Source organism: Sclerotinia sclerotiorum, genomic scaffold (genome assembly GCF_000146945.2).
Source record: "Sclerotinia sclerotiorum 1980 UF-70 scaffold_16 genomic scaffold, whole genome shotgun sequence".
Classification (NCBI taxonomy): domain Eukaryota; kingdom Fungi; phylum Ascomycota; class Leotiomycetes; order Helotiales; family Sclerotiniaceae; genus Sclerotinia; species Sclerotinia sclerotiorum.
In genome coordinates this window covers 340,586-364,730 of record NW_001820820.1, presented here as the reverse complement: position 1 = coordinate 364,730, position 24,145 = coordinate 340,586, and the positions used below count along the sequence as shown (strand labels likewise).

Genomic DNA, 24,145 nt, shown 5'->3' with positions numbered 1-24,145 from the left:
AATCGCGTGAATGGAGTTCTTCGAATATATTTTTCGGCTCTATGACCGCGCATATTTAATATCCATCTTCTAGGCACCGCCATCTTGGGGTCGAGGACTGTGTGACGCTGGTTTCTTGGTAGCATTCAAAGGACTGAAGACTGCCACCACATTATATCTCTGGTCATTGTGACAGAATATAGAAATCGGATTGGCAGTTCTTTGTAATTTCGTACAGTGACGGTCCAACGATGGGCAATACTCGATCATTTCGCCCCAAATCAAAAATTACCATCTCCAAGAAACTATCAGCTATAATCGTTTCGGTAATTCCAACCTGTAATTTCTGAAAAAATAATTCAGGGCTTACAGGAACCGGGATTATGTTTGAAACACTCTTTAGCAGTTTTATTACCAGAAGACTACCAATTGGCCCGAGAAGCACGAAGCAGCGGTTCAATGTGACAATTGAGGTATTGGTTCAATGCAATTTTGGTCTACATTAAGAACGGATACAGCTTGTATTAGATCGAAATGTACCATCCGCATGCAGATTTTTCTATGCACTCATAGCTGCCTACTTTAAAAGATATCTATTATGTTCAATACTTTTTTTAAGTCCTTTTGTGCATTTTCCAAGTTGTTTCTCTTTTTAGTTGTATTCTCCTATTATCACGAATTTCACATTACAAGCGTATTACAATCGTTGATATTTTCCCACATCTAACATACGGCCCTTCATTAACACGAGAATGCCGACTTCAGCCCCTCCCCTACAGTTCAAACCAGCGAAATCACCACCCCGCTCGATTTCGCCCCTATCATTGCCCTCCAAGCAAGATGTTTCCGTGAATTACCTTCTGTTTCTTTTGAAAATTTTTAACCCTACTCAAATCCGAACGAAAAGTGACCCTCTTCTTCTTTTAAGAGAAATAATAAAACAACCCCGAAGAGAGAATAAACTATCATGTATTGATGAGTATGACACTAGACATCTTGCCTGTTCATGGACAATGTACAATGTGTGAATAATTTTCTAGTGAAATATAATGTAGTGAAGAAAAAATACTGCTTGTTCTTGGTGTATCATCCACATACTCATGCAAACGTTTCAAATTGTCTGTATTTTTTACTGAATAATTTTAATCTACAGTATAAAAGGTGATATAATACCACACGTTACAAAATCCCAAGTGTTCACATTCGACTACCTACACCAATGAGACCTTACAGATGCGGGTCGATGAAGTCTATTTAAGGATCTAGAATAGATCATAAGTTATAGATTTCAATCTCATCACAACATTCCATCACTATAACTGTAACAAGAAATTTTCGCCAAAGGTTTGCCCAAGGTTAGCTGACTTCAAGATAATATTTTGGAAGTAAACAAAGCTGAAAGCTTCACTGGTATTTTTCTTTGAGAAAATTCAAGTACGTTTCCTTTCCTCACATGTTAAAGCCCCAGCTCATCTTTCAATCTATTTCCTTGAAAGACCTTCCAGCGTTTTGTTGTCTACTTCATACTTTTCCCAAGTTGCAGCACAAAAAGGTATTTTCCATACCAGCCAAGCTAAACCATAATACAGTAAAAATTTGACTACATAATGCCACCTACCCGCCATCGACGAGAGATGAAGGAAATCAAGCACAAAGATCGTTCACTCGGGAACTTGTGGATAAACGATCCAGCCATAAACGGTATCATACCTTGGGTAGAACTTCCCGGGCTTAGGTTTCTGAGCAGAGAAGCTGCAACAACATTCCATATATTTCTACAGCTTCCGGTGGAGCTTCAAAGAAAAATATGGAAATGGTATGGCAGAATCCACGCAAGAACTACTCCCAACGTCATCAAAATCTTCAAGCACACAAAAACGGAGCTAGCCGAGGGTCCGCTGCCTCTAGGTATTAGATACAGAAAGAGTCTTATAGTATCTACAAGATCTCAAGCCGTGGAGTACAAGCTACCTCCTATCTTTCTTGTTTGCAGACTTTCATGCCTCGTTGCCAAGGAATTGTACGAGAAGGCATATCAAGCAATTCCAATGGGTACAAACGATAACCAGGTGACATACTACAACGGAGATAAGGATATTATCGTATTGGAAAGTTTCCATGTACTCCAAGAGTGGAGATACAACCGACAAACGGATTCCGAATTTCAAGGACTTGTTCCGACAAATCTCACGCAAGCAGCACAAGAAGTAATAAATAGGAGAATCAACATCAGAAATTTAGTTATTGATGGTATGACACAATCACCCTTGACACACAGATTACTAGGAAGATTTTACGACTGCAAATCCATCACTTTGGGGACAAATAGAAAGATTCGCAATGCAGGGTTTTCCACATCCGAAGTCCACGAAGCTGATCGTTCGCTTCTCTTAGGATGCCGAGATACAATTATTCGCTACTGGGCACAAGAACGAGCAGGGAATTTCGTAAGAGAGGATTATCGGGGCAAAGAAACCCGATCTGTGGTAGTGCAGCCTAGTTGGGATTCCTCGGAGACAATGATATCAAATCCTGTGCTGTTTTTCTGGGATCCTTATGATATTTTGCATAAAGTGGTATGTATCATTTTGTACTCTCGCTTATGTTATCAAGACAGCTCTATCTAATAATATGTATTTAGAAATATTTGCATCCTGCTGTTAGACGGGAAAGTAAGGAATATGAGGGTTTTAAAAGCGAGTTTATGTTCATGAATGATCTCAAATTCTCACATGATCATGTTAGACAATTTGAGAACCCGTGGAGAACTTATCTTGGTTGAGACTTGTAAGTCTCTCGGATTCTGGATAATGTGGATAAAAGGGGTGTTTTGGAGAGTTGAAAATCGCATTTATTAACTTACTTCCTCTGCTATGAGTTCTTCCTTTAGAATTTGAACATAGAGGTGGTTACTTATTTACTACCAAAGGAAATGAAAGTTTTTGAGTTAGACGTTGGTTTTTTCTTTAATAAATGATAAATATCCTTTCTAAATCACCTATGGCCGATGACAAGAGGACTAATTAACCTTTATCTCTTTAATATGGCAAGGGTTAATTAACTCTTATATTGTTTTTTATTTTTATTTTATTTTAAATTTAAAGGATTTAATCCTTGACTTCTTAGTTTATAATATCAAGTATAGAAATCAAAATTTGTGAAAAAAAAAATTCCCAAGCTTATCGTTCGATAATTTTATTCTTCCTTTCAATTATCTAGGTTGCGAATATCTTTTTGGAATAGATAATCTATAATAACCACTTCTTCTTTACCTTTTGGCTGTATTAAATCTCAATCCCAGTCCTAATGAATACTGCCAGACGTGTTTATTGAGCATATTAAGCTTCTACCTAACATGAACTGCCGTAGAAAAAGATCTACAATCCATTCACTTATCTTTTGACATTTCCTTCCATAAAATGTTTGTGCTAACATAGTCAAAAGGCAGCTCACCATTTTCTACACCTCCGATTTACCAGAAGCCATCCCACATAGTCATTTGCTCGGTCTGCTTTGGCAATATCAAACTCCTTTATCTTATACCACAAAATCGCCAAGATGCCTATCCTCACCGAGTTTACGCTATTCCCCAAGCTTTGCGTTGAATTAAGAGCAAGGATTTGGAATTTTGCTTCACAAGAACTTAACCAAATTGTGTTTGACTCTTTCCGAACATCTCAAAAGAGAAATTATCCTAAAGAAAAGGCCAGTATCCCCATTTCAGACAGAGACAAAATACTCTGTGGCAGACACCCTAATTATCCTAATATTCACAGACTTTCGGCTGTCAACAGAGTCCCTGCTATACTTATGACTTGTCATGAGTCTCGTTCTTGGGCCATGAAGCACTATAGCTTGTGCTTTGAGGATCAGCTCTATCACCAAGCTCTTTGGTTCAATCCTAGATTCGACACGATCATGTTTGCTGATATGACTGCTTGCTTCAGTTTTCTCTGGGGCGGCTGTTCTAGGGTTGGCCATGGCCCTATTCCAATAATTCAAAACAGTCTTGTTATTCCAGTTGTGGAAAGATTAGTTATTCAAGAGTCTGTTCCCACATCTTGGTACCGGAGGGCAAAGGAAATGGCGCGAAGCTTCCCTCATCTGAAGTCGCTCGTCATCAGAACCGATAATATTCCTTTTGAATCCCAGTTTTTCTACAAAGGGCTTAATTTATCTGGTGAGATAGCATTATTGCCATCTTTCAGATTTCGCGTGCAAAAATTTTGGAATTCGGATGAGTGGAAGGCTATCAGAGCTTATGATCAAATTCCGGAGTTTCAGGTTATGCCAGCGGAGATGCGGAATGTTGTAAGTGAATCCAGCGAAGCTTCAGTGACGTGTAAATAGACAAGTACTACGAAATTTAGGGCTTTCTCATGAAAAAGCCAGCTCAAGTGCCACCTCGTCGCTCAGATCCGATCAAGGCTATTGAAGCAGCACGGAACGCCAAGAACTAGATTATGACGGGGAACACGAAGATATTTCATAAATGGATACCTGGCGACGAGATTGGTGCTCTTCCGAGGCCGCTCCTGATTTCGGTGAAGGCATTTCAAACTATCGAATGTTGCTATTTCCTTTTGCTAAAGCTCCGAGCTTATTCGGCTCGCACCGTTAGCTATAATCTGCTCTCAATTACTGCCTCTGCTACCACTTCGTACTGGCCCTCTTCTCTGTTCATACCGTCGATTCTTTTCACCAAATGCTCTAGCAGCCTGCCTTTCTTGGCTTCACTCATGAAGAAACTTTCACAAAACATCGAATCATTCCGTTCTTTCTTTGATCGTAGTCAAAATATATGAGCAACTGTGTAGGTTCTAGACCTTCTTCAACATGCTTGTCTAGATTCTAGTTGCACTCATCTATAGCTGTCCAGAACCTCATCATCATGCCATTCTGCCCTTGATTTTCCAAAACACTTCAACAATTTCCTTGTGATCTAGCTTTCCTACCACGCGGGTTTGCCTTGGAATGAATCGACAACTGTTCTTGAGTAGCGAGATATTTGCCTTTTTAATTATTCACAGCAGAAACAGATAGCTCTACTAGCACAACATAGATTTTCAAGGTGTTGGGAGGCAGCGCTAGGATATTCAAAAGTTGGGTACTTTCTTGATAACACGCGCAGTCATGATGGCTAGGATGGGAATGAACTATAAGCTTTTCTTATTTATGTTTGCTTTTCTTAAAACCAGGCTCTTTATTTCTCTGACTGCAGGAAAAATATCCTCATGAGGTTTAAATTTATGTTAAGGGGCGAAAGGCAATGGTTCCTTGACTTAGTGGGCCAAAATGAAGTCAAATTTTCTGTGATAATCAAAATATAATCACATTGTTCTATTGCTTTTTTTCCCCTTCGAGCTTCTGGTGTGTATGATTAATGTGAATCGATGTATGTGATATTTTGATCGTACAACATGAAAAAATGTCCCTTAAGATGTTAGATTGAATGGACACAATGGAAATATGATCTTGCGAGTGAATAGTTGGTTGGGGTTCAAAGTAAATAGGGCGGGCAGGACACAACGTGACAGTTTGGAGATAACGTAGTACATGAGGAAAAGAATGGCTATTAGATAAAATATCTAGGCAGTTTCTAGCTCCCTTCAACTCCACCTTCCCATTCACTAACACCCGTACTATTTGATGCTTATAGTGTGATTCCCATGCATCTTAAAGTATGCAAATAGATTAGTATTATACCCAATATCTGAGTGAGCTCAGTGGTAGTTAATAATATGGCAACTGTTAAGTTCTAGATCTACCCCCTACTCGATATGATAAATATTGAGCAATGATGTGCTGAGACAGTAATATACCTTGTTGAAGTGGATGATTCCGTAAAATAACTGGTCTTTATACTTATCTCTTCAGCTAGCAATCTTACCGGTGAAATCATGGGAGTTGAGAGATGAAAATAATTGTCCATCTTTGCGGAATAAATATATAGTTTGCAGGGTATTTTGCGTGATATGCTACCTTTAGATCACTATAGCGCAGCCCAAGTTTTGGTTGGGGATAGTAAATAAGTGCTAATACTCTTATGAGCCTATGATTCTCTGAAGTCATTTGTTATTAACAGAGTTGTTGCTTTTATAGGCACTCTTGATTCACAACACACACGCACATATTGCAAGAGAAATTCTCTGGGTACGAGTAGCTTCTAAATAAAATCTCAAAGATTACAGAAAACCCCGCCAATTTCGACCTATCTGACCGGAAAAAGTAATGGAAATATCCGTATCCTTAACTAGCCCTCAGGAACAAGATAACCTGTTCTCAAGGGCTTCCGGCTTTTGTAACGTAAATTAATATTCCACTCGTGAACAAGATAACAGTTACATCGTTCCTATCCTATTCTCATTTCATAGCCCAACTCCATAGGTTCATTCTCAGGCCTTCTTCGACTGTCTCTTGATATTGTATGTAGAGCTTGCCTCAAACAGAGAGTCGAAGAAATAAAGCATCGCGGTTGTTCCATCCCTAGTTCTTAGTAGTTAGTTCAATAGATGCAAAAAAGCCTAAGAGATACCAAAATTTGCTAGTGGTGGTTCTCACTTACATGGATTGTTTCTCTTCCTTTACAACAGCACTTAAGATATCATCAAACTTGACTATCCGGACCTGAGGAATATCTGGCGTGGCAACCCGTTCTCTGATGTCGTTAGCTTTGGCGTCTTTACACAGCTTCTTTACCTCCTTGTCGGACCATATTTCTTTAAATGTACCCCACCAAGTTGGTGAACTCTCCGCGATGATCAGACGCTTGACGCCATCCCAAATACTCAACATGCAAACCAATACATCTTCTTCACTCTCACCGCTTCCTAAGCCAGTAACCATTGCAAGTACATTCTCAATTTTTTGGATCTCCTTACAAATAGCGTTATCTTCTCCCGACCGAATCTCAAAATGCTCACATGTGCTACTACCAACAAGGCCTATGTAGTTTTGCTGATAATTGAAGTAGATAGGATTTCGAAGGATTCCCCTAAATATGACTGTATATCTCTTGAGAGCTTCGCGTCTAGAGTCCCGACAAACGTGCAGCACTACTGGCATGGTGTAATCGGCTCGAAATCCTTCACCTTCTGTTCCGTCTCTCGCGCGGGGCTTGATGCGAACAATCTGTCGGCCATTGGCAGCCGCAGCCCATATCATAAGCTTAAGCTCCGGTGGTAGCCTAGAAAAGAGACAAAATAAACTCCTTGCTTTGAAATAAGGACTTAGGTTATGGTCGACGCCGATAATGAATGGATCGTCAATTTTGTTTATCCGTAAACTGTCAAAAGCTGCCTCCAGTCGGAGAGCTTCGGAAGTTTGTGGATGCATCTCTGATTATTGTAAGATTTTTCTGCAAATATAAATTAGTAAGAAGAAATTGGGTAAGTGTTGGTAGGAATTTGCAGGTTTTTGTACTTACTTTAATTCGACACGGTCCCAGAACTTTGTAGACACTAATCTAATTTACACACCTACAGCCGTATAAATAGGATGGCCAATTTATCTGAGGCAGCCTCCCTTCCGCAGTATGAAGATTTTGTTGTTGTTTGTTGGGTTTGATTGTTTAAGTAAACAACCAGTGAATGGAATGGTACAAAAGGTATTATTTAATCGCCTCTAGCCGACCTCAACGCCCTTGGAGGCAACTAATTACAGTGAATACAAAGTAGACATGGAATGAGACTAAGTAGCTGTACCATCGGATAAGCATACCATTGTTGTGAAATACAAATATAATTCTCCATCCAACCTAGCTCTCTAGCCCGAAAAACAATCCGAGTGTCAACCTCGCCATCAAGTCAGCAAAACATTTGCTTACCATCAAACCAAATTCAAAGATACCACCCATAAGCTTCAGTTCTTCCGAAGAACTCAATTCCCTCTGAGACATGAAAGGTAGAAAAGGTCAGGAAGTGTTGACCTCCTGGGATCTTGGCAGCATATGCATATATATTGCATGATGCATATAAGGAGCAAACAAAACTCAACTTTTAATTCATTCTTTCCTTTTTGGTATACTGTTTGTTTGCTTTCAATATTTTGATTTCAAAGCACTTTAATTCCGAAGGCTGAATACCTAACCTCATTCCTTCATTTTTTTTTGAATATATACTCGCAGCTTAACTGCTTAGCTAGAGAATCAATCAATTCAATCTGATGCTCTTTCTGGTCTCAATAAACCCAATAGGAAGGTAAGCCTAGAAACAATGCCAGAAACCATACCTTTCTTAAAGTAGAACCCAAACTGACCATATTCATCTAATAAATAGAGCTTACATCAAGAATAACTAACTTGGAGAACCGGAAAATGCTGATGCTGAGTATCTTACTTCAGGTATCAATTCCATCATGGTATCGTATATTTCAGTGGTTTTGGACCAATATAGATCGAGAGACTTTAGTACAAAAGACGCATTTTCTTCTGTTAATAAATCAGGTATTCTTGGAAAGATTTATTTTCAACAAGAATAAGCGTCTTTTCACTTCAGAGCTCACTTTTCCTCATTTTGTCAGTAGGCTGTTGATCCATGGAGAGCCAGACACTATCTCACACAAGGTACAAAGACGAAAATTCGATCGCTTGATTGTTTGGCGGAGGATCAAGAATTATTTGAGGTCAGAACCATAAAGAATCAGATACGCCTTAAGAAAATAAAAGATTTAAGAGTTTGATAGAAATATTAACACAATAGGACTAATTAGCTGAGATTTCAGTATCTCATTTTCCATATGTAAAAGAATAATGAGACAGGATCATTAATTTAACACACTCTATTGAATATAGTAAGGCTAGACCACTTGATTCCACTACCAAAATGTCATTATTGTGATTGTTCATGCGAAAATAAAAACCTGCTGCAAGGATGACGTCCTTCATAAGTTTTCACTCGTCTTTCTAATCAATCGAAACTACAAAAGTATCCTCTAGTTCTAAATATAATAATTTAATCGAAGAAGTAACCATTGTACAAAATTAAAAAGTATTACTGAAATTCTAGAGAAAAATTATGTTGATGTTGTATTTTTTTTATGGTCGTTTTGCTTAGTCATCACTACCCCTTAATTATTCGGTAAGCATTGTCGTATTCCTAATTCACGATGAGGAAGATCGTTTTTCGAGACCATTATCATCTATCACTAAAGAATCATAACATATGTGTCTCATGCCCCAAACGGCTAGTTCGTTTGTAGTACTTAGCTATATGTTCCGGGACATTTGCGTGCAAAGGCAGCATCCATCTGACTATTTTCCCATCATTGAATTTGGCTTGAGATATGAAACTTGTACGAGGATATATAATAATGCATATAATATCAGGCGCTATATTGAAGGTATAGGTTAGAAGTAAGGCATGAACTGATAAGGTAACCATGGAACAAAGTAGATAGTCAGATCGATACAATATGGTTGTTGGTGCTTCTTCATTGAGGGTGGAAAAGTCAAAAACCCACCATATTAATATGCAGCATATGCTTCAGATAGAGAAAGTCATCTATACTACCGTATCTAGAAGAGTTCCTGGTCATTCTACAGGACGTAACTTTTGTGAAAGAAGGTTCCCGGTCATATGACCTGGGATCCACGCCTCACTTTCAGCGTCACTTCAAGTCAACTTATCCTCAAAAGTTCATTCTTCAATCAAACTATAATATACTCCCTAGCCAGGGATTTATTTGCTAATTTTTCCAAGACATTTTTGGTGATCAGTGCAAACTTATTAAATGAGATGAAAGCATGATATCATCAAGATTAATGCAGAATATGCTGTCCACTAGTTGATGAATCATTAGCTCAACATTTCAAACGTCCTACGATCAAACTGCGGAAATTTTATTGTTTTTCTTATAACTTTGATTCCAAATCAAGTGTTTGGTTTCATGTGTAGTTTTAGGCCTGGTAGGCCTCCAGGCTTTGAGGGTCTTCCTACAATTCTGAACAATGACAAAATCAGTCACTTGGAAATACTTATATGTCTTTTTTCAAACAACTGATAACTATACATCTTAATTACTGCATATATTCATACCAATAATGAAAAAGATAGCTCATATGACTAATTATGTAGTGTCGATTTTCTTGATAGAACTTTTCATAGATGGAAGATTAGCGTTCATCGAAGATCTTTTATAGTTAAATTCAAAGTACGGATGAAAAAGATGGGACACATGATAGCAAGGCCCGAGCTCCTGAATCTCAAGTCGTTTACTACCACAATTCCACCTTTTGGCAATCTTCCCTCATTATTTTATACATTCTTGGGATTCAAAAACATCGAGGTTTTGCACCAGTTTGCGCTCCCAGTTTGTCCCTCCAGCCTTTCTATGGTTCGCTTACAAATTGTCCTAGATTCCAGTCTTTTCGGAAGCCAAAATCACTCTTCCCTTTTACAACGTTCTCAAAACATTAGATTCCGAGGAGCTCTTTTGCACTTTGTCACCCTCCGCCCTACCGCGTTGAGTTAGTGGTCAAACTTGGGTCAGCATAGTCGTCAATTTTGTGTATCAATACTATCGAATTCGTTTTGGACAGAACAAAAATACTGATTTGATACATGTAAGTCTTTAAGAGTCCGATCTCTCTTTATAATGGAAATACTAAGTTGGCAGCATGGATTCAAAACTGTCTTTGGAGCTATATGAGCTCGCAAAGGACACTTCATCGACTATTAAAGGCCTTCCCTTAGAGCTAAATCAAATGATATGGAAATCAACATTAACCGACAACCGAATTATAACTATCAACTGGGCGCACACCAGCCATCGCGACCTGGGTAAACGTTGCCTTGCTAAAGATTTCCACGCATCCTATGAGAAAATCAAAGCCCTGACGGTACCCTCTCGGTCATGCGCGATTGCACACGAAGAGTATAGGTTATGCTTCGATAATGATATGCAGAGCCCAATACACTTCAACTCCGAGCGGGATATTCTAAAGTTCACCAGTCTAACATTTGCGGAAATCGTCCACTAGCCTAGCAACAATGTCTGGAGTAATGACAACATTCGGGCTGCTAATGTCAAGCGGATCGCGATCGATATGGAGAACGACCCAAATATGGCATTGGATACAAGCACCTCATTAGAATTGAACTTTTTGAGATGGGCTACTTTGAGGTTTTGTACACTGGAGAAAATATTTATTCAGCCAGTCTTTGCCTTCGACTCGTTTTGTGAGACGGTATTTCGCACTCGATTTCAAGAACTTATGCGAGATTATCAGGAGCTGTTTGGCCCACTCCGGCAAGGACAGGAGTATAGAATTCCCGAAATATTCTTGGTCTGTCTTCAGTGCGATCCAGATCTCTCGAAAGCAGTGCAGCGTTGAGGATATGTGCCGTGAATATATCAAGGTTGCTAGCTAGCATGGAAGGGCTAGTCTGGGAAGTCATTTTATATGGAAGTCCAAAGTGCCATTGGGGATTAGAGGATAGAGTTCATTCTACTACTACGAATTCTACTTGACTGGCTCTTGAGATGTACCAAAAATTGTTTGTCAAGAGACTTAGTGACTCATAGATGCTTCCGGCATCGATATCATAGATTTGGTTCATAGTAGTACGGGGGAAAAATCTCAATTCAATCTTCCTTTCGCTTCTTCCTTTTGCCGTAATAAGTCAATACGAAGGATCGGTCCGTCGGACAGGCTTCTTTTCATGATCATGATAGTGAGAAAATATACTCTTGCAGATTAGCAATTATCAGCTCACCGAATAAGACCCAGTCATTACGTTGTTTTCGCAATGAACCCAAATCCGGACATAGACTACGATAAACCCTTGAGAAATTTAAATCAACTAGCGAGCTACTTTTATTGCTTTACAAACTTGTGTGAATTATTTCTACAGTCAAGTTTTTCAAATATTCTCAAGTCATCGAAAGTCCAGAACGAACCATAGATCTTATCTTTCCGGGTAAAATCTTCACAATCTAGAGACTTTCCACAATCAACAATCACAATGCTTTTTTTTCACCGCTACTCATTCTATTACGCTGAACAGACACAAATGATCCCCTAGAGGAATTAATCTTGATGAGATGCTTATTAGTTTATTATTTTCATCATTTATTTTTTCAGCAGATCAGTTTAGAGCATGGAGAACATCACTTTGAGATTTGCGGATCAAACACTCAAGGGCCGAAAAACCATATTGCTAAAAGTATCTATTTCAAATTTTTCTTGAGATTCCAACTTAGTGGTAGACCTAATCAGTCATGACATCATCTCTAGTTAGAAACTAATGCTTAGCTTTTTCTAAGACCTTTTAGCTTCCGAACTTTACAGTTATCGAGGCTTTTCAACTTCTTGAGCAGTAACGCTTTTAGACTTTTCTTGTGTCCAGATAAGTACATATTCCGATTCCACCAAGGTGGATAGAAGTCATCGAGATAGATAATTTTCTTTTCTTGCTATTTGTCTTCCTATTATATGCTAGTCTATGTTCTCCCTCAAGATATCTCTACAGCTTTTCTCTGAGAATAGAAAAGTTTCGAGAAAGCATCTGGGAATTGAGAGGTGAGGGTAGATACTGGGAAGAGGTTTAAAATATACTTATTCAGCATAGCTAGACCACACTAGCGCTAGTGTTACTCCTCTATATTTTCTTTTTAAGTAGAAATACTAGATAACTGCACATACAGAGTGTTTGAGGGTTTTATACTGTGTTTTTCATTCCACTAACACTTTTAAGAATATTTACTTGAGTTTCAAGGGGAAATAATAGAAGACAGACTACAAAGCGAGTACTTGCAGATATCTTACACTAAATCTATAAGAATGATTTCCTTACTGCTGTTTTACGTCCGATCTTTCCTCACACAGTTATGAAAATAGAATATGATGCCCCATGTCATGATTTCCTCTCGAGATGGGATCCCAATGCAGTCGGTTAAGATCTGGCCATTCATTTTCCGTTCTCGCAATTGTTAGTCCTTAGAGTGACGAAATAGATTGACAAAATGCTTGTCTAATAAAAATGAAAACCATCCCCAAAAGCTGAATTGAGAGGTCCCTGACTACGAGCCAAAGTGTCATGGCCAGTGCATCTCATTATAAATTGCGATTTTGACACCCACGATGAATTTTCACATTCAGGAATTTTCCAACTAGTTTTACAAGAGCTCAAGGAGGTACAGTACTAATAGCGCACCACTACTAGCCGAGTGGCCTTTTTACACCACAACTCAATCACTTTAAAAAGATTTAATTATTTAAATATGAATAAAAGTATGATCAAAATCAAACAATTGAATTTTTTTGAATTAGATGTGTAATTTAAAATTTTAATAAAGTAAAATCAAGTTTGAAAATGATAAAATTGATGACATAGAATTTTGATTCAATCTTTGCGGTAAATTGATGTTACGACGGGCTACACAACTACCAAGACACGTGATCACAAATGATCAATAGTGATCATTAAGGATCACTAAGGATCACGGTATAGGTGATCACTGATGATCATTAAGGATCACTAAGGATCACGGTATAGGTGATCACTGGTGATCATTAAGGATCACTAAGGATCACGATATAGATGATCACTAATGATCATGAAGGATCACTAGTAATCATGGAAGCATGAAGGACTATATAATCAAGATGGATTTCCTTTGTATAGAGCTTCGTGCTCAAGATCAATCATTTAGTATATCCTACTATTAGTTACGAATTGCATTTCATTATTGTCATTACTTAAGTCCCTGCTTGACGCCTAGTTATAAACCACCTCGAGAGCCTAGAGCACTTCCACGTGATCTAGACGGCAAACCTCGTAACAATTGAGTAAAATCTAAAAATTTGAAAGTCAAACTCGTAGGATTTCAACAATCAATAATTAAATTTTTTAAAAATCAAAATTATAGAATCTTCAAATGAATGTTTTTAAATCTATAAGATGATATCTTGGTAAAATATTTAATTCTTTTCATATAAATAAATGGAAAGAGTGAATTTTAGTGTAAAAAGGACCTGTGGTTAGTAGCAGTGCACGGTCACTGTAGGATGACATGCCAGTAACTCACAACCCCCTGACAGATCGCTCCATCATCACATGAAATGTATGCTTTGCTGAATGGCTAGTCGATTTCATTCCCTTCTTGGCTGTTATTCCAGATTCTTTCTTACATATGGTATTGAAAGAGAGGTAACAAACTCTGCAGAGGTTAATGTTGATAAAGATGCGGTATCACGTGAATTTGGAACGTCGGATGCGGGGGTAGCAGGAAACAAAGGATACGACAAACAAGAAGGATAGGTTAATCCGCAGCTAGTATTGCCTCCGTATCTCTTCCGTTGAAGCTTGTTGTGAACAATGGCGGAAAAATCAGTGTTCAAGAAGTCTACGCTGGTTTGGCTCCCTATCATATGGGTTAGTGCTCCGACAGAACCTGCAAGTGCAGCTTTTCGGGTCAGTTCGAAACCAGATATTCTCACAGACATGCAGCGCTCGGTTGCTTCAAAAACTTTAAACATTGATCAATCTAAAATGCTAGATTTTTTGAGGCCGGGAGGAGAATCATGATATGGACAGTAAATAAGTACAAGGTGTGAAATCACAGATAAGCCCAATTGATTTGAGCAGTGACGTGCTCTCATTCCTTGTAACTTTAAGATTTTTTGACCTACGAATAGATTTCTGGTATTCAGTTTCTTTGTCCCTACTACTCCTTTCAATGATTAAATTTAAAATAAATGCTACACCACAAATATCGAGCGAAAGTTAAGCCCAATCCCTGACATCTACACAAATACTAAACCAAACCAGCACCCCGAGCAAAGAAAAAAGGATATTTCACCATGGCTACAGAGGGGGTTTGGCAGAACATCACTGCCCTGTTCTCCAGTTTGATCATCCAGGGTGATTCGAAAAACCCTTCTGGCTTGTCAGCCTCACGAACCTTGGAAGGTTTCTCACGGCTCCCAGAAACGGTGCGCATCAAAATCTGGAGATATTCTCTACCTGGCCCACGTCTTGTGCGCATGGTTGGGTATTTTGGAAGCGAGAGGATACTATCTTCAGCATTTTCCCATCCTTTCCATCTTCTTCATGTGAACCGAGAATCTCGCAAAGTCGCTCTAAACGAATACTGCGTTCTTCGAGACCTGTCTGTCGTTCCGGTGTACATAAATCCAAAGATCGACCTTCTATGCTTCCTCGATTTTGATCAATTTCAGAAGTTTATCACAGACAGAGTCCATCAGGTTCATAAGGAGCCACCGGCAATAGATAAATTCGTTGTTCTTGGTATCGCGGAAACAAAAGAGTTGAATGTTCAAGATCGAATTGAAGATGTCATGGACACTAGCTACTCTGCCAGGGTTATATATCCAGATCTGAAGAAGGTTATCTTCGTTTTGGAGAAAGATAAAATCGAAGAGCGACTGGCACAAACCCTTGAGAACAAAGAGAAGAAAAGGAAGATATATGAAGTGCCCAAAGGGAAATTTGGGGACCGCATACCTTGGATCTGCAGGTGGATTTTTCAACCATGGAGAGTCTTGTCCTACAATATAACGTGGAGACAGATTCTGAGCTGAGAGCTTAGATGTATGCTATTTGATTGATATTCAGGCTCTTTATGAGTCAAAATGAGACTCAAATGTTCCACATGAGCTCTTGATTATGATTCAGTCACGCCTTTGTGAATTCATTAATCTCCCCAGCTGCTGGCACTCTCCAGATATTCCAACAATACCACAACAACCAGCAGAATATATCTAGTCGACATTGCTTTCATTATTCCTTCTTGATAGTACTAAAAAGAAGAAAAGGTCGAGGGTGGCAAAGAAAACCTAGTAGGACACTCAACACCACTAGGTAGATCTCTCGCTTTCTCGGCCTGGGACAATCTTATGATAGGATAACATCTCAAGCCCTTCGACGTTATACACTAGTTACTTTATTATATTCACTTCATTTTTTCATTCCGGACTTCTGCGTTTAGATATCTGTTTTTGCACGATTTGATGGTGCACGGAAATATCCGCTAAACCCTCTTAAAACCTTCGAATTACAAACAAGGCATGGCGAATCATAATGGATAGATTGACCAATCAATCATTTCGTCTTTTTGTATCTCTCCAATAAATCTCCAAATAAGATACAACAATATCACGCACCTAATTTATGCAACCCTCAAAACGTGGCAAGCATCGCTTACTTTGCACAAGCGATACAAAGTACTAGCGTATAATCTTGTGATACGTTAATGCTACTAATCTCTAAATTGTGATAGTACAAAGCTAACGTGCCATCCCGAGCTGCATGAAAGGGCATATGCATAGAAAGACTGTTGATCAGGCTGGAATTGCTTTAAGTGTGTTTTGAGGCGGAGTGCATGGATGGTTACATAGTTACCGTTGCACTAGGCACAAACATGTACCTATGCGCGAGGCTATGGTAGGGCTTTTTGATTAGGCGGTGCTAGGCAGTGCTAGGTGGCTGCGGTGAGAATGTAAGTATTGAGGCTCTTAGAGAGGGCTTGACTCTTGAGCTGGTGAGGGCGACATGTGCATGGCGGAGATTCTTCAGACAGCTCTCTTGCTATGCTTTTCCAGCAACCTTGTAGTAAGAATTTGTTTTTTATTTATTTTTTGAGTACATAGATACTATATACTAAGATCCGCTCTCCCTAGGATGCCAATTTGTCCCCAGATTTTTTGAGAACAGCTAATATATGCGAAGACAACGGTCTTTCGTGATTTGGGGCAACCATAACTCCAAAACCAAAAATGCCCGAAGCTGATAGCCCAATATGATCGAAGCATAACCTCATAAAACCTATCTTCTAATCTTACAACTTCTCGCTATCACTGGAGTCTCATGGCGAAATACTCGTCGCATATCGCGAACTTAATGGAACACCGCTGCATAGGCTACCAACCACCTCTATTGCCCAATCCCTCAACCCATGCAAATAATCTCTCGGTAAACTCTGCATCCCAATACTAAAGCCGAGCCCACAATCTACGATTGTCGGGATCCACTGAGGAAGAAGACTTGAGGATATCTTCAGAACCGAGCAGAAGAAATAGAATATCAGGATACAGCATCCGAGATGCCAAAGTGTACTTCTAAGGGCAAGTTAGCTGGGGTGTATGTCAATGATGAAGGTAATGATCCTTACTTGGTAATATTCAACATTTCCAATGAATGTATGCTAGTATAGAGAATAAGGCCGATAGTTAGTAGAATGAGCCAGAGGAGGAATGCACTGTGATGATTTGAGTTTGGGGACATTATAGATTCGATAAGATGGGATAGCTAACCAGACGAACACGAGGCTCCATATTTTTCCTTCCGATGCCATCATCCCCGACAAAATGTTGACCGGCGCAAGGATGCATTCTATGATGAGAATAGCAAATAAGACCCTTAGTATTCCCGGAGAATAAGAGCGGTTCCGACCTGAGTCATCTTGGATAGCCTCGGAATCAGGGTTCTGGTCTTCTGGATTGTTTTCATGGGGTCTTGTGAATTGTGACAGGCTTACTTCGGGTGCTGTAGCCATCTTTGGAGCTTTGTCAAATGAGAACGTACACGCATAGGTGGGAAAGAAGTATCGGGAGCCGTAAACCTATACGTCTAAAATATCTGTGCTTATAGACTCAGCAATCAAAGTTTGGTACGCGGCGAAAATGGAATTAGAAAGTGCAAGACTCAGGATATATAAAGGGTGACCAACATATGTGTGTAACGATTCATGAGAATATAAGGCGAATAAGAGATCTAAAGCATTACACAAAATCTCGTCCGTGTCTCAAGAATCTGAGGCCACGCGTTCTGCTTGGACAAATTGATTCTCTAAGAAACCCGTGGCCCATTTGTTGAGCAAAAAGCCTTGTTGTTGAATCTGCCCATCTATGATAGTACAGAGTGAGGCTTATCCCATGCATGATTGCTGCTCCTTGTATCACTGCAGTGGTGAGAATGAAATAGAGAGATTCTTGCAGCCTCGGCCCTTCTCTGTTTTCTCAGTTAGGCGTCACTACATGCAACAGACTGTTGGTGATGCAGTGTTTCCGATGATGCAGGGTTTAGTGCAGAAAATACGATGCAGGATTCCATACATTGGCGTGAATATTTAAGGATTTTCTCCCATCGCAGTGAAAAATCACTTCCACTTGTTGTTTCGATTACAATATAAACCGCCAGATAACACGAAGGATATCAAGCATCAGTACGAACTTTCAACCTCAATATATCAATAGCAATACAGGAACACAACACACTTATGAGCCGTATGAGTGGAATCACATCGAGCAATACGCCGTAAGATTCGATCATGATTGATACCGGGTAATATTGTTGACCTTGAATTAGTAGCAAAATAAGTGCATTACCCATGGAAGAACCAGTATCTATAGTTAAGGTGGACGATGGGAAATCACTAGGTTTTCATGGTGATATTCATCCACGTCAATTTCGACCAGAGAATCTTTCACCATTGACAGAGAAGACACTGGTTGAATCTAGCTTGACATGCCACGAGATAGGTCCCAGAGCAGAAGATCTCCGTATCTCAGTTCTAAACACCGGCTTCCGCAAAACATCGTCCACTTCTTTCTTCCTGTTGCTTCTCGCACTCCTCAACACCAGCTCTTCACTCCTCATGAGCACAACATTCATCTGCCTAAACTACAGCAGGAATCTCCAAGCACCCAGTTTTCCCATGTCAACAGTAAGTTTTCCAAGAACCACAGAATCAACACCCTAAATAAACCTAGATAACCACTCCCATCCTGGAAGCCCTAGACCTTCATTTTGAGCCATCCCATGACGCCATCACATTTTGCAGCTTCATACTCGCAACTTGCGTCTTCACTCACTCAGCCTTCTCATGGATATCGTATGGGCCAGAGACTCTCTGCTCTTCGTTACTTTTGCTAGCACAGGGAATAGGATATTTGCTCGGTTTTAACCCTGTGGAGTTAGTGCTTTGCATTTTTCCGTCGAGTATTAGTGTTTGGATAATCCTCAACTGGGTACTGGACTTTCTTGCGAGACGTAGGAACGGTTCATATCTTCAACAGATTAAGAATGGGGGGAATTTGGTGTGTTTAGTTTAGAATTGTGATTTATGGATACTGGTCTTGCGGTAAAAGAGGACGATTGTGTAACTTTCCTTTCGTCGGCTCAAAAAGTTGTGCTCACGGCTTAGTCTAGCGGGTCCCTTGGGGATCGAATGATGTCTTCGGATAATGTTGCATAAAAGAAGACGGAATGTAGACTTTTGCGCAGGAAGGCTTTTCAGGATGACTGTGAAAAGAGCACGCCTCTCAAGCCCTGTGTGGATTGTAATTTCGTTCCGATATTCCTTCTAAAAAATTTATGCAACGAGAATTTCGACATGTGAATGAAATCAGCTATTGGTCCCTCATACATCATAAAATTTGACGTAAGAGTGTCTTCGTGTTCCCATCATCCATTCTTTCTAAAAATTGGGTATACCAATATGCATTATTGGTTCGCCTTCTGTAAAGAGACCTCGAGACCATCCCACCTACCAGCCCTCATAGGGTCAAGCTTCCTCAGTTCTGAAAGCCAGGCCTTGCAATCTTGTATTTCATCACGTTCAGGCAAACGCTCCTCCATTTCACATACAGCTAGTGTGTACTCAAATAAAGCATCATAAACCCACTTACAGTCTTCACCGCCATCAAGGAAATCTTTTAAATTGACAAGTTGTTTCTTGATATATTCAATACGATCTTCTCGAGAGAAGTCTGGGGCTATGCTTGCGTGACCAACAGACTCCGTGAGATTTGACATAAGGAACTGATGATAGAACCATACGGACTGATCATATGGATATGCATCATTCCACATAGCTTTAGTAATAAGATCAAATTCTGGAGAAATGTCAGCATAACTTGGAAACGTGATAATTCGATGATATAATTACCATCATCTAAGAATTGCCGCCTTTCAATCGCGGTGGCTTGCCTTTCCTTAAGCATTCTTAGTATTAGTTTACTCCGGTTGTGCCAAGCCGAGAAGTTTTTCAACTCGGCATTAATCATTCTTGTAGTGTATGCAAATTCCGATTCGACCATGCTTGGACTGTTTAAGTTGGGACCTTCTAATTGAGAAACCACAGTGCGTCGATATCCCCACCCATGAAAATTTCGACTATCTCTTGTCAACATCTTTCCCACTAAGACAAGCTCACGCTGCCACAGTCCTCTCGCAATATCTGCAGTGAGACGGTCGTTTGCTTGCTTCAGTAACCACAATCGATAATTCCATATCCAATAACATTTCGGCCAGCCCAACATCAACGGAAATATAAAATCCAAATCTGCTTGTATCAAATCAAGAATTGTAGAATTCTTCCCAGGAGTCGGGTGGTGCGGGTCGCCCAGGGTCGTGGTCAAGACCTCTGAAGATGTGGAGGTAGAGGATGATGAGATTACGCCAGACGTCAAGCTCTCGGAAGGCCCAGAAGAAGGAGATAGGGACTGCGATTCCAATGATGATTCCGATGATTTCGAGAATAATCCATAAATTAGCAAGCGCCTGCGGATGTTCCATATCGTATAGTATTCAGGGTTCTTTGATAGCAGTTTGGAAGTGAGCTCGAGTACTTCAAGGGTATATTGCTTCTGTGTGATCTTTCATAAGAATTAGAAGGGTCCCGAACAACTGGATATTGACCTGCCTTGAGCTCAATCAGCTGTACCAAAGCCTTGTATTCTTCAATGTCCTTGCGTTCCTTCTCCTGGACTGCTATTGATTTTTGTTCAGTCGTTGCAACCCTTGGTATACCATGCTATACTTCTGATCCAGTCCCAAGTTAGTACGAAGTCTTGAGAGACATACGCTTGCCATCTTTGAGAACCTCTTTCTAGATTGAATTTGACGAACTGTCTGGATAAATAGATAACGGGTTGACTGGCGGGGTGGCTGGAGCTGGCTGGGCAGCCTTGTGAGATGAGAAGGTGCGGGCACGATTGATGAATTCGGCAAGCGGGGTCGGAATTTGGTCATGTAAAACTCCGACCGACCAATGTCGGCTAACTAATAAACAGGTTCGGTGGTTGTTGGTACTTGCTTCCGAGAACAAATATCTCTCGTCACATCTCGTCTCTTACTTCTACTCCCTTACTTCCCCTCTATTCATATGTCCAATACCGGGACCAGAAGGAATATCGCCATTCTTACAATATTACTAACTTCAGCAGTACAGCAGTGTGTCGCCGACAATGCATGATTGTTCCCTGTGATAGTTTTTATTTGCTCTATCGCCTTACTATAGGCTTTGCCGGTGCTCTTACCCGGTTGACATTCTTTGGCCATTAACAAGAAGTCGTAGGATATCTTCGAGGAAACTCCCGTGGACTTACGCATCTGCTGCTTATCCTCCCTCTTCTTTCAGGAAAACAGCGTGAGGTTTAGTATTTCTAATTTCTGTCGTTCTTTTCACGAGAGGGTCTCGATAAGCCGCTGTTCCTTTGCACCTTATCGTCGGCCTCCTTGATTCTCATTCCTTTTTGCGTTGCTATGTCTTCTTTCTTCAACGAAGGATGGATTAATAGCTCTCCAAAGATTCCGTATTCCCCGGACGACTCAGGTTATGACAGTTCATCTCCCAGACGAAGGTCAAGTATATTCAGTGGTAAGCGCCATATCTCCTCATTGATGTATCGCCATGACATTTTCTCAAATATCTGCAGACACCGATACAACCTATGATCCTTTATTGAGACGCTTTCGAGATGAAAATGGAAAGGAATGGAAGCCGAGCCTTTCCATACGAACCAAAAATGTAATTAATGGGGTTGCTACGGATCACAAGCTATCAAAGGTTGCACCGAATAGCCTTAGGTTCGATGGAGCATCAGATAGTCCCAAGACTCCGATGTCTTCTTCCTCCTCGACATTACCTCGATCCAATATTAAAACTAGGCCATCCCTCTTAAACACGCTTCGGGCTCGAACATCAGTCGACCCGACCCAGAATAGAAAGTCTCTCAGCTCTTTGCATTCTCCCGATCGGTTTCTACCAGTTTTAAAAAATTCCGACTCCGCAGCTCAGAGCTTTCGTGCTAATAAAGATCCTGGCACTCTCTCGCCATATGAAAGATTAATGAGACATAGCAGTGCAAGCCTAGATGCTTTCAATCCACGTCGACGTGCAACATCACCTATTCCGCTTGCCTCTCGGCCAGATTCCAGACGAATCGTTTCCGCAAACCGTGGTAGAGGTATAAAATATCCAACGGCAATAACTGATCCCTATTTTAATCCTTCTACAGGTGCTACTGCCCTTACCTTCCAGAGAAATGCTCCAACGACACCCAACGGGGAGAGGCAGGTACGTCAGATGGATTCAGATTCCCATTTATTCCTTTCAGACTACGTCAATAGTGAGGAGGGATGCGACATTTGATATTATTCCCGTTTTCCTCTTATACTGATTACCACAGGTCAGTGTAGGAACCGTATGGGCTGTCGGAGGAGTGGCGCCCGTGAGCGCTGGCATTTCGGATGGTCGCGGTGGTTTGTTAGGTAGTGGAACAAATGCACCATTGTATACTACATCCTTCTCCGCCTCGCGCCCAAAAGCACAGGAGGATTTCGAAAAGCATGAAGATAGGTTGGCACAAGCATTGGACATTGATCGCATCCAACGTGTTTTTGAGTTTCGGGATTCTTTAACAACGCCTCCGGCAACTCCCCTCGATTCCAGGTCCAAGAAGCATAATTTTGAAACGAAGACGGCATGGAATGGAACAGAGTGGGTACTGGGTGGGCCAGAACAAAGTTAGTAACATTGCTTCATACTATCTGTATTTACAGACTCAATTCTAATTAATATACAGAGCAACAACTACCACAAGAACCTAGGACCCTTCCTGTTGCCCCCTTCAAATATGTTTCTCCGTTGTTGTTGTTGTTATATTGTTTTTACTGACATACGGCACAGTTCTTGATGCACCGAATTTACGAGACGACTTTTATTGCTCAGTTCTTGCATACTCCGCAACAAGTCATACACTGGCCGTTGGTTTGGGTTCATTGCTTTATGCATGGTCCGAAATGGCTGGGGTTCATTTGCTTCATGGCGGAACTTCAAATGCTTCTTGGCTTACATCTCTGGCATTCTCGTCTACGCAAGGAGCTAAATCTGTACTTGCATTTGGCAGGTCAGATGGATCTTTGAGCCTTTTATCACTTTATGATAGTCTATTGCCCAGATTCGAGGTTCAGCAGCCCATGCCCCAATAGCTTGCGTCACCTGAAGACCTTCTATTACAATGCGACCTTCCCGGAATCCACTCGCATCGGCTATTATGGTGAAGACAGAAGATTTGATTGTTGGAGATGAACAAGGCAATGTATATTACTATGCCGTTGAATGGCCTGATGCATAGGAAGTAACACGTGATGGCTGGTCTGGCTCTATGACACTTATTGCCCGAATATCCATCCATACCCAACAAATATGTGGTCTCTCCTTTTCAACCGATGGTTCGTCATTTGCAACTGGAGGGAACGATAATCTTTGTTGTCTTTTCCGTACAAACGAGGTCACCCGTCCGTCTCGTGATCAGCTTGGTACCACAGAAGAAGTGTTTCTCGCCACAGCAGGAATGCGTCGCATCCACAGTGTAACCGGTCAGAATCGTGTTAAAGAAATCACCTCTGGCGCTGAAAAACATCGTTGGATTCATGGAGCTGCTGTCAAAGCAATTGCATTTTGTCCCTGGAGAGATGGTCTCATCGCAACTGGCGGAGGTAGCAACGATAAATGCATTCATTTCTTTCATACTTCATCTGGAGCCTGTCTCGCGACCATCAGCGTAGCAGCTCAAGTGACCTCACTTATCTGGTCCACTACTCGCCGAGAGATTGCGGCTACATTTGGCTACGCGCAACCAGAACATCCTTATCGGATTGCGGTTTTTAGCTGGCCGGATTGTAAACAAGTGGCTGCTATTCCATGGGAAGGTGAACATAGAGCATTATTCGCAATACCATACCCAGGTGGGCCAAATGAAAGTCATAGCAGTAGAGAAGGTGGAAGGGCTATGAGTAGAACGGCTCAAGAGGGTTGTCTAGTAGTGGCCAGTAGTGATGAGAGTGTCAAGTTTCATGAGGTTTGGCCACCGTAGTATGAAAGCCACTAGTGGCGGTGAAGGTCTACTGGCGGAAGT

General features: G+C 40.7%; 10 protein-coding genes across 10 annotated transcripts; 5 read left to right on the top strand and 5 right to left on the bottom strand.

Annotated features, from left to right (window-relative positions):
- Nucleotides 1-1,586: 1,586 nt before the first annotated feature.
- On the top strand, nucleotides 1,587-2,761 carry SS1G_10673 (predicted protein; the record flags this gene model as incomplete). Its single annotated transcript, XM_001588176.1, has 2 exons — nucleotides 1,587-2,555; nucleotides 2,621-2,761. The coding sequence occupies 2 exons, from the start codon at nucleotides 1,587-1,589 to the stop codon at nucleotides 2,759-2,761; spliced, it is 1,110 nt and encodes a 369-aa protein (XP_001588226.1).
- Nucleotides 2,762-3,537: 776 nt separating this feature from the next.
- Nucleotides 3,538-4,439, top strand: SS1G_10672 (predicted protein; the record flags this gene model as incomplete). The annotated part of the gene is made up of 2 exons (XM_001588175.1): nucleotides 3,538-4,290; nucleotides 4,350-4,439. The coding sequence occupies 2 exons, from the start codon at nucleotides 3,538-3,540 to the stop codon at nucleotides 4,437-4,439; spliced, it is 843 nt and encodes a 280-aa protein (XP_001588225.1).
- A 1,935-nt stretch (nucleotides 4,440-6,374) lies between these two features.
- SS1G_10671 (predicted protein) lies at nucleotides 6,375-7,314 on the bottom strand (the record flags this gene model as incomplete). The annotated part of the gene is made up of 2 exons (XM_001588174.1): nucleotides 6,375-6,465; nucleotides 6,545-7,314. 2 exons carry the CDS (start codon nucleotides 7,312-7,314, stop codon nucleotides 6,375-6,377), a joined length of 861 nt encoding a protein of 286 aa, XP_001588224.1.
- A 421-nt stretch (nucleotides 7,315-7,735) lies between these two features.
- On the bottom strand, nucleotides 7,736-8,238 carry SS1G_10670 (predicted protein; the record flags this gene model as incomplete). Its single annotated transcript, XM_001588173.1, has 2 exons — nucleotides 7,736-7,867; nucleotides 8,209-8,238. 2 exons carry the CDS (start codon nucleotides 8,236-8,238, stop codon nucleotides 7,736-7,738), a joined length of 162 nt encoding a protein of 53 aa, XP_001588223.1.
- A 2,951-nt stretch (nucleotides 8,239-11,189) lies between these two features.
- SS1G_10669 (predicted protein) lies at nucleotides 11,190-11,375 on the bottom strand (the record flags this gene model as incomplete). Its single annotated transcript, XM_001588172.1, has 1 exon — nucleotides 11,190-11,375. One exon carries the CDS (start codon nucleotides 11,373-11,375, stop codon nucleotides 11,190-11,192), a length of 186 nt encoding a protein of 61 aa, XP_001588222.1.
- A 2,922-nt stretch (nucleotides 11,376-14,297) lies between these two features.
- SS1G_10668 (predicted protein) lies at nucleotides 14,298-14,507 on the top strand (the record flags this gene model as incomplete). Its single annotated transcript, XM_001588171.1, has 1 exon — nucleotides 14,298-14,507. The coding sequence occupies one exon, from the start codon at nucleotides 14,298-14,300 to the stop codon at nucleotides 14,505-14,507; it is 210 nt and encodes a 69-aa protein (XP_001588221.1).
- A 275-nt stretch (nucleotides 14,508-14,782) lies between these two features.
- Nucleotides 14,783-15,606, top strand: SS1G_10667 (predicted protein; the record flags this gene model as incomplete). Its single annotated transcript, XM_001588170.1, has 3 exons — nucleotides 14,783-14,959; nucleotides 15,188-15,459; nucleotides 15,558-15,606. The coding sequence occupies 3 exons, from the start codon at nucleotides 14,783-14,785 to the stop codon at nucleotides 15,604-15,606; spliced, it is 498 nt and encodes a 165-aa protein (XP_001588220.1).
- Nucleotides 15,607-16,933: 1,327 nt separating this feature from the next.
- On the bottom strand, nucleotides 16,934-17,496 carry SS1G_10666 (predicted protein; the record flags this gene model as incomplete). Its single annotated transcript, XM_001588169.1, has 3 exons — nucleotides 16,934-17,059; nucleotides 17,113-17,145; nucleotides 17,479-17,496. 3 exons carry the CDS (start codon nucleotides 17,494-17,496, stop codon nucleotides 16,934-16,936), a joined length of 177 nt encoding a protein of 58 aa, XP_001588219.1.
- A 1,017-nt stretch (nucleotides 17,497-18,513) lies between these two features.
- Nucleotides 18,514-20,816, bottom strand: SS1G_10665 (hypothetical protein; the record flags this gene model as incomplete). Its single annotated transcript, XM_001588168.1, has 6 exons — nucleotides 18,514-18,586; nucleotides 18,815-18,908; nucleotides 19,493-19,837; nucleotides 19,891-20,367; nucleotides 20,643-20,757; nucleotides 20,808-20,816. 6 exons carry the CDS (start codon nucleotides 20,814-20,816, stop codon nucleotides 18,514-18,516), a joined length of 1,113 nt encoding a protein of 370 aa, XP_001588218.1.
- An 820-nt stretch (nucleotides 20,817-21,636) lies between these two features.
- Nucleotides 21,637-24,103, top strand: SS1G_10664 (hypothetical protein; the record flags this gene model as incomplete). The annotated part of the gene is made up of 4 exons (XM_001588167.1): nucleotides 21,637-22,302; nucleotides 22,415-22,751; nucleotides 22,915-23,117; nucleotides 23,363-24,103. 4 exons carry the CDS (start codon nucleotides 21,637-21,639, stop codon nucleotides 24,101-24,103), a joined length of 1,947 nt encoding a protein of 648 aa, XP_001588217.1.
- Between the last annotated feature and the right edge of the window lie 42 nt (nucleotides 24,104-24,145).